This window comes from Triticum aestivum, chromosome 3A, assembly GCF_018294505.1.
Source record: "Triticum aestivum cultivar Chinese Spring chromosome 3A, IWGSC CS RefSeq v2.1, whole genome shotgun sequence".
In the NCBI taxonomy this organism is placed as follows: domain Eukaryota; kingdom Viridiplantae; phylum Streptophyta; class Magnoliopsida; order Poales; family Poaceae; genus Triticum; species Triticum aestivum.
The window spans coordinates 479,489,510-479,498,345 of NC_057800.1; the positions used below are offsets into that span (position 1 = coordinate 479,489,510).

At 38.1% G+C, this 8,836-nt stretch overlaps 1 protein-coding gene across 1 annotated transcript; it reads right to left on the bottom strand.

Moving 5' to 3' along the window:
* Nucleotides 1–2,844: 2,844 nt before the first annotated feature.
* Nucleotides 2,845–8,521, bottom strand: LOC123061738 (uncharacterized). Its single transcript, XM_044484974.1, has 7 exons — nt 8,360–8,521; nt 6,031–6,164; nt 5,829–5,930; nt 5,523–5,748; nt 5,271–5,414; nt 3,684–3,794; nt 2,845–3,479 (listed from the first exon to the last, which is right to left on the bottom strand). The coding sequence occupies exons 2-7, from the start codon at nt 6,156–6,158 to the stop codon at nt 3,387–3,389; spliced, it is 804 nt and encodes a 267-aa protein (XP_044340909.1). The 5' UTR covers nt 6,159–6,164; nt 8,360–8,521; the 3' UTR covers nt 2,845–3,386.
* Nucleotides 8,522–8,836: the final 315 nt, after the last annotated feature.

Consider the following 8,836-nt stretch of genomic DNA (forward strand, 5'->3'; position numbering starts at 1 on the left):
TTGGACAGTCAAAAGAATGATCAACATTTCGCAACGAGGGGAGGGGGGGGGGTCGTAATCGCGACTTACTAACTCAAAGCAAATGTTGCGGCTCAGTTTCAGAATGAGGCACAGTTCGAGCAGGAAGCTTAATGATCTTTCCCTCTATCTTGGACAGCTTCGCAGCAATTGAACGACGTAGCCACAAGAAGGTCTCTAGTCCCCGTAGGCAGCCAATAATGTAAGATCCGATCTGAAGAAGAAAATAATTAAGTTTTACATTACATATCGTATATTAGGGTACACATTTGCAACCATTTAGCCATTATTATCCCGCGGTTAGGAATATGTAGCAGTGGCAGACGGAGGATTAAACTTTAGGTTGACCAGAAGAAATCATCGTGCCTAACTAAAACTACACAAGCAAAGGGCCACCTTTAGAGAAGGTTCTAGCTGTTGGAAACACGCGTTACTGAATCATGGCCGTAGCTGATTTAGCTATTCTTCTATACTACTCCCTCCGCCGTAGCTGATTTAGCTATTCTTCTATACTACTCCCTCCGTGCCATAAAAAACGTTCTTATATTATGAGACGAAGGGAGTAGAAAATTAGAAAATATTTCCACATTTTCTGGATTAAATGCTAGATGTTCCTATTCAGCGGAGCGCAAACACCGAAAGAAAGAAAAAGTAAGTTGGACAGAGGAGGAACACGATGCACCAAATCCATTCCTATGTACGTAAAGTAGTTGACCCTCACTATCTTAATTCTTTTAACATGCACACATGTCACCTCATCACCCACTAATTACTTCTCTTAACATGCATGAGAAATGTTATATTCTCTCTCAATGTGCACATCCCAACTCACCGCACATACCACCTCATCAATCATACTAACTATATTTCTCTCAACATACTTGAGAAATACTACTTATATTCTATATTATTTATAACTATATAATAATCAAATATAATATAATACATCTGTTTTAGTTTCCATTTTGATTTCATAATAAATATTGCAATTAATCATTAACTAATGCGCGGGTATCATCTAGTTTAATTGGAAGTGGCGAGTCTTAAGAATCCAGGTCAGCTAGCCCTCTTCCTTGTGTTGCTAACCGGTAAGACTCTTTATGAAGTGCAACATCCGCTCCCCGTTATAAGATGTTTTGGATATTTCAAAATGAACGACGTAGTGACTGACATGAATGAACACACACTAAAACACGTATATATATATATATATATATATATATATATATATATATATATATATATATATATATATATATATATATATATATATATATATATATATATATATCCGATTCAAATAAAAGTTAAGACATCTTACATTAGTAAATGGAGGAAGTACTATTTTCTTGACATAATGTGAGTTAGGCTACATTAATGTTGAAGCAGAATTAGGGCATATTATATACATCCGATTTCGTTCTTGCTAGAGTTAAGTGTAAAGACCAATGGTAAATAAATAGACACAATTAATTGGGAATTTTGCCAGTAGTGTGGACCCTATAGAAAACAGTTCCTCAATTAGACGTGAAAAGATCCATTTAGGTCGGCTCGAATTATTTCCATGTGCATGTTGTGGATAATGTTCTACCTAGACTTAACAGAGATCACTGATAAGAGAATATCGTTAAGGCACCCTTTCACAAAGGAAAAAAATTGAAATTCTTTTTCACAAAAAAAAGAGAATTTGGAATTCTTATGTGACATGTAATCAAAGTGTGTATGTCAAGTGGCACATCAGCAAACGTGCAGTTTATGAGTGGTAAAAAATAATTGATTTACTTCCTCCGTTTTAAATATTTGTCTTTCTAGAGATTTCAACAAGTGACTACATACAAAGCAAAATGAGTGAATCTACACACTAAAATAAATCTATATACATCCATATGTGATAGTCCATTTGAGATCTCTAAAAAGACAAATATTTAAAAACGAAAGGAGTAATTATTATGGCGCATCAGCAAACGCTCTAACAATACCATGCAACACAACACCATATCTCTCACTCATGCATGCAACAGCCAAGATGCCAATAAATGCAAGCATAATATCACTAGGATTCCCACAATTAAAATTAAGCATTTTTCATCTCTTAAAAGGTTAATCCGATTTGCGATCTGCTTTTAGCCTCATTGCCACGAGTACTTCAAATCTGATCTAATGCTGACATCTTTCGATTTTACCATTAGTAATTGTCACTTCATCAAGTTACCGACCAAGCATTGTTCTCCGCCCACTACGCACAATGATATTCTTATGATATGGTAATATCTCTACTAGCTGATAGGACTTCAATACTCACCCCTGGACCTGCATAACTTTGCAATACCTAAATAATATATAAAATATTAAATGGTAACCAAACACTATTAATGTGGTAACCATTTAGTACTTCTTCCGTCTTAGTTTATTATGTCCTCCTAGTATCTTGCGTCAAGTGTTTTTTGCCATAAATTTGATTAACAAAAATAATACTAACATTAAAAGTTCCTCTTAAATTTAAATCAGACATATAATTGTAGTGACATCTAATATACCCGCAAAAAAATAGACATACAACTTATATGTTGGTAACTAAATCTATGTTCAAAACTTGACCCAAAATGAGAGGGGGAGGGAGGAAGCTAATGTTTTAAGCCCTCATCAAACAGAGTTAATGGTGGAGAATTAATGGGAGGAAATTATACTTGACAACTAATCAGATGGAGAAAATTGTTTTGAATTTTCAGAATCAAGATTTGGTAAATAATTTTGATGAATCAGCATGTGGAGGAATTTATGCATATATGCACCTCCCCTCAACATGGGAAGATAGCGTTGTGTTTGTTGCTCCAAATTCCTGATTCCTGATTATTATAACACGTAAGTAAACATGAAGCAGATTCATAAGGTCAAGCTAATTTAATGATTACATCATCATATACAAAAATAAAAATGAGTTCTTAGCAATAATTGTCTTTCCTACTTATAAAGACTGGAACTGGGGGTGATTTCACTCCTCACTCTTCATTCTTGTTGGGCCTACCTTCCTTCTTTCCCAATCGTTTTCCTTGCGTCGTATTTCTTCCATGTGCCTATCCTTCAGCATCTCAAAATTTTAGTTTCATGTAGATTTAAATCTTCAAACCCTACCCATGATTGTTTTAGTCACTGCCTGGAACTGCCTCCTTGTCTCTTTTTTTTCATTGTACCCATGAAGCGGTCATACTACACTTATGCTTTTCCATTGATCTTCCATGCCACGTGTCTAACTCAGCTTATTTGTGATTCCGTAGCAACCACGAGCACCGAGCTAGTTACACTTGAATATATCTCTTTCTTGCACATTGATCCAGTGAAACAAGATTTGGTGATAAGTGTGTTTCAATCTAAATCACCACTTTAATCACCAACGAATTCATCTTAATACGCCACGAAGTTGGGGGGTCACCGGTTACCATCAAGGAGATGGTGACATAATTCTGTGGAGATAACATGTTAAAAATATACTATTTTTTTTCTCAAATCAACTACATATACTTGTTACTTACCAACATATTTGAAGCATAAAAGTTGCATTAGAACTTTAGAAGATTGCTTGGTACACATTGGGAAAGAATGGAGCAACGTAAAAACTGAAGACATATATATGCACCATAACTATCCATAATATAATTAATTCGTACCTTGTATTCCTTTGAAATGCATAGCTGAGGATGGATAAGCCACAAGAATCCATTTACTGACCCCACCATGGAGGCAACAAACAGATACCGATTAATCTTGGCGTAGTACACCTACATACAAAAACAATGAGATGATATGTTTAGTTCGATGCCACAGTGCTCCACGCAAAGGTAGAGTTCAGTACCATAAGGATATTCCTTGAAGAAATAAAACAGGAATGGTCTGTAGTCATAGTGCATTCAAGTGAAAAACAAAAGTAGCTGCATTTTCTTTTACCCGTACCACACCTGCAGACTTGAACAATACTCTAAAATCACTATGTGACTCAAAATTTCACCAATTTAATTTCTTACAATAAGAATATGCACGACTAGCAAACCAGTCTCCTATATTATGTAAATGCTAGCAATATCTAGAATATTTTTTTCTTTCTCCATCCCAAAATTCTTGTCTTAGATTTGTCGTTTTAGTGTTAGGCCCTGTTTGGTTCATAAGTCCTAGGACTTTTTCTAGTCCCAACTAAAAAGTCTCTAGTCCCTAAAAAGTCCCTTCCTGTTTGTTTCCAGAGACTAAAAAGTCCCTAGTCCCTTCCTAGAGGTTATTAAATGACCATGTTGCCCCTAGTATATAGAAAAATAACAATCAAACAACACCATGGGATGGCGGGCCATTGAATGCATGGAGGGGCATTGTTGGAAAAATCCCAAAAAGTCCCAAAAAAGACTCTCCTTGAGAGTCTTCTTCATTTAGTCCCAAATGCCTAGTTTAGTCCCTAAAAAGTCCCTCCCGTTTGGTAAAAAAATCTCTAAGAGGGACTTTTTCTAGTCCCTACACAAAAAAGTCCCTGGAAACAAACACCCCCTTAGATACATCCGTATCTAGACAAATCTAAGACGAGAATTTTGGAACGGATGTAATATATGATTCCGTGTTGTCCAATATGTATATTCTTTTTTCCTGGGATCGCAGCAGGTTGTGTTTTTTTAGTTGTAGAATACAACTTTATGACTAAAAGTATCTATACATCTTATTTTGTTTATACACAGAGATTTCATATAGTCTAGCTAGAAACTATGAAAACATAAAGAGATAACACTAGAATCGTAGCAATGCAAACTAATACCATAAGAATGTGCCTCCGTTTAGTTTATACAGATCCATCGGAGCTTAATTTGTCTGACTGTCAACAAGATTTTAAAATATATACTTGTCTGAAATAAAACATGCAAAAATAACAACAGCTCTGATATTCCCTATGTTGCATATAAGGGGACAATGAGGAGATAATTCCAGACTAAAGTCAAGAGCACAGTATTCGGCAGCACGGTAAAAATCAAAATGGGAATAAGTCCTTGTAAGAAAATTGGACACCTGAAAATGAGTGGTTTTGTAATTAAACTGGAGATGCCTCATACTTAAGTCACCAAACATGATGTAAAACCGTTAACATGCATCTTACAGAAGTATGATTAATAATCTAGATCTAACAATAGAAACGGAGACCACGGGCACTTCAAATTTGTTCCCTCATAAATGGAATTAGTAAAGGCAGTATCAGTGTCTAAACAACTAGAAATAATACAGACCGTTGATCCAATACGGAAAGAATGAGACAGCACACTTAGTGCTACTCCCATCCAGCCAAGGGCTTGTCTTTGTATTTTATGAAAAATTCCACCACCGACAAAGACCAAGAATGTAAGTATAATGCCCCATCGTACTCGCTGATCCTACAATTTAAATATTATATAAACAAAGAAATAGTCATATAAACATATTTACGTAGACATGTAACACATGCAGGATTGCATTTAAATAATAGCAGTAAATTGTATTACCCCAGAATTCCAAGTCATTACTGTAGCTATAAGAGAGAAGATCAGGTGTATACCGCACCCAAAACAGCAGGTCAGTAACACAGGATATGCTGAATAATGTGGATCAGAGCATTCCTCAAAATACCAGATCCAGAGAATATAATCCAGAAAACCAACAAACAAAAACCACCAAAAGAAGGTTTGCGCATCAGTTCGTGGATTGGGCTTCAACTCTTTGATACGCAAGCTGAAAAATATTAAATTATATTTCAGTAGCAGCTACTGTTTATAATATAGTACAAATAGAAAAATACGAATATAACTTACAATGGGCAGAATAATATTACGAAGGACACAGTGAAAGATAGCCAAGGGACAAGCTGGTCCTTCGTGGATTCCATTCGGGAGCAAACTATGGTGGTGTTATCACTGCAAATGTTCATCGAAATAGTCGTTCATATTTTCTTATTAATTTAAGAATTCCACTATAAACACAAGCAAAATCACTAAAACAGATGCAAGGGTGTACCAGGGGTACTTGGCAATAACAAGTGTGGAGTTACACGGTGAAAGCGCTGGCTCTTGCCGACAGCGAACGGGGTGAATTTGCAATGCAAGCAAAATAACCACAAGCGGTATAACCCATCTGGATTCCATGTCGTACTGAAAAAGAATAACCAACAGCAGAGGATTACAAATGTGGATAATAGCACACATTACTATTAATGGATGAACTATCTAAATGCATGAAACACTGAAATATGTTAAAATAAGCAGTCAAATTTGCATTCGATTATCTAATGGACCTCATCTTCATCCTTGGTTGATATTTGTTGCTTTTTTTTTCCTGCAATCTAACCCTAGCCCACCGCCATGTGCCTTGCAACAATGCTGCTGACATCGAGGGTGGGACTGGAGCAACTTACCACAAAAATGTAGGCTATCACTACATAATCACAGCATTGCATTCAGATAGAAGGTAGAAGAGTAGCTATGCTACCGCTTACAACTTCAGTAAACTAAGGCTATGCTACCGCCTACAGCTACAGTGGACCAAGGGGGTCAGATTAAGGGAGTGGTTCTCGGTTTCTTACTTCTAGTCCATGAAAACTTCGGTTATATATTCACAAGTTACGCCAAGGTCGAACCATTTAAAAGAAGGTAAATGCAAACGGACTAGAGGGTGACGCGCACCGCGCCGTTCTTCGGTAGTGAGCTAAGTCTCTTATTCAGGTTATTACGGTTAGAGGTGAGCACTTTTACACCGAAAATCGAAGAATCGAATTGAACAGAGTTGGCCGATATTCCTGGTTTATTCGGTTTATGATGTTCAGTTTGGTGTTTTCATCTCTTGTTGTGTGTGTTCAGGACCATCGCTAGTTGTATATTCTGCATATATTTGTAAATTACTAACAGTGATATAGTAGATGTTAGTGTGTATACAACTATACACTAACACGATGACACTTTTACCAAAAGCTGGCCCCATCATATGTGTTAGTTTAACGAACATATGCTCAAGTAGGTGTCAGCTTACCCTTAGGAATTAACTATATGTCTGAATACTCTGCCATGTTATATAGATAACCGTGTCCACTATCCACAAATGAATACTCTCATTGAGCTAAAAAAATGAGTGAATCTACAAACACTATCAATTTCAGTTTCCATATTTCCATTTCTATTCCAAGCACAAAATCATATATAAGCACGAAATAGGTACAGTACTTTATAATTTGACCATACTGTACAGAATGGAAGAACGATAGACAATAAGCATATGGACTAATTGCTGAAGCTAACCTTGTAGATTTTTTTGGCAACTAAATCGACACCCCTTATAATGTAGAATATCATCGATATAAAGACTATTATCAAGTACTTAATGTAGAGAAAAAACATGATAGGAACATCTACTTTGTAAATCACATAATGAGTGAGCCTTAGTTTTATAAATTAAGGAGCAAAACAATTTCGTCCACACTTCATTCCTTAACATCCTTTAAACCAGAATTACAATCAATCGAGAAATCTTCATGATGTTGTCATCAATTAGGCGTACAATTTACGTGTTGGAATTTGAGAATACGAGGCTTCCAGCAGGACCTTCCTTTGGAGGTAATGATCAAATGGTCAACAATATAAGGGTGCAAAATGAAGTCCAAGCACAACAAAGGTATAATTTCCTGCTGGAAAAGTAAATTTCATAATTCTGAAACTACATAAAATAAAAAATGCACTATGTCAGATGCTTGCTTTCACCTACAGAAAACAGAAGTCACCAACCACCACATAGGAATTGCATACATGAAGTTCTTTCCAGTTTGAAAGGCCAATTAGCTAGAGAACAAAATAAAAGAATAAACCAAGGCAGTATGATTAGAAAGGAAACAAAAATAGCAATAGCGCATATTAACTTACCAATTCAAAATCAATTAGTGACTACAACAAAGGACAAGTGGTCGATTTGCTGATCTCATGAGTTCACAAAGCATGTCTATGGCAAGCACACAACAGGCAGGCCTGCCATCACGCACATATCAGGAACATCCGTGGCAGGCATGCAGGCAGCAAGCACGCCGACCGCGCGCAGGCAGCAAGCACGCCCAAATCCTCACGCCCGCTTCCCCCCTGCCTCCTCACGCGGCTGCTTTCCCTCGGGGCCTAGCCACCGGTGTACCCCAAACTCGCCGGGTCACCGCGCCACCAAATCCGTCGGACGCAGTGCCCCTGAAGACCACCCATCCCGCCGCTAGTCGCTAGCCACAGCCGCGCACATGCTCCCAAGCCGCCGCGCCACAAAAATGCGAGAGGAGGGAAGGAAGAGACAAGGGGGAGACGGGAGAAGGGAGGCCGACCTGTGCCGCCGCCACCGCCCTCGCTTGACGGCAGGGAAGACGCCACCGTCGGTGGCTTCACCACCTGCCCCAAATCGCCTCCACTCTTGCCCGTAGGCCGTAGGCGACACACGGGCGGCGAAATCGCAGCGGACTGACACAGGGTACGCGGAGCTGGACCAACACGGGACGGGAGTCGCTTGCCAGAGCAGCTGACCAGGACCAGCATGGTCCACTTTGGGGCCTCCTAGTCGGAAAATCCTATCTGCCGCATTTTGCGGCAGATTGTCGACGTATCGCACACAGATATCGATCGAATGGGCCGGCCCATCTGTGCGTTCTATAGCACCGGTTTTGTGAACCTTCTGACAAGTTCGGGACTGGTTTTGGCAACCTTGTAGAAGGTTCCTAAACCCTTTTTTCCTGGTTTTTATTTTTTATTTTTCGTTTTACTTTTTCAAATTTACTTCTGTTCTTTATTATTTAAAAAATTTAAAT

Coding starts and splice junctions, on each gene's coding strand:
- LOC123061738 (XM_044484974.1), bottom strand. CDS start 6,158: ATGGAATCCAGATGGGTTATACCGCTTGTGGTTATTTTGCTTGCATTG. Junction 5,931..6,030: donor GTTATTGCCAAGTACCCCTG/GTACACCCTTGC, acceptor GAACATTTGCAG/TGATAACACCACCATAGTTT. Junction 3,795..5,270: donor CTTTCCGTATTGGATCAACG/GTCTGTATTATT, acceptor TTTTGTATGTAG/GTGTACTACGCCAAGATTAA.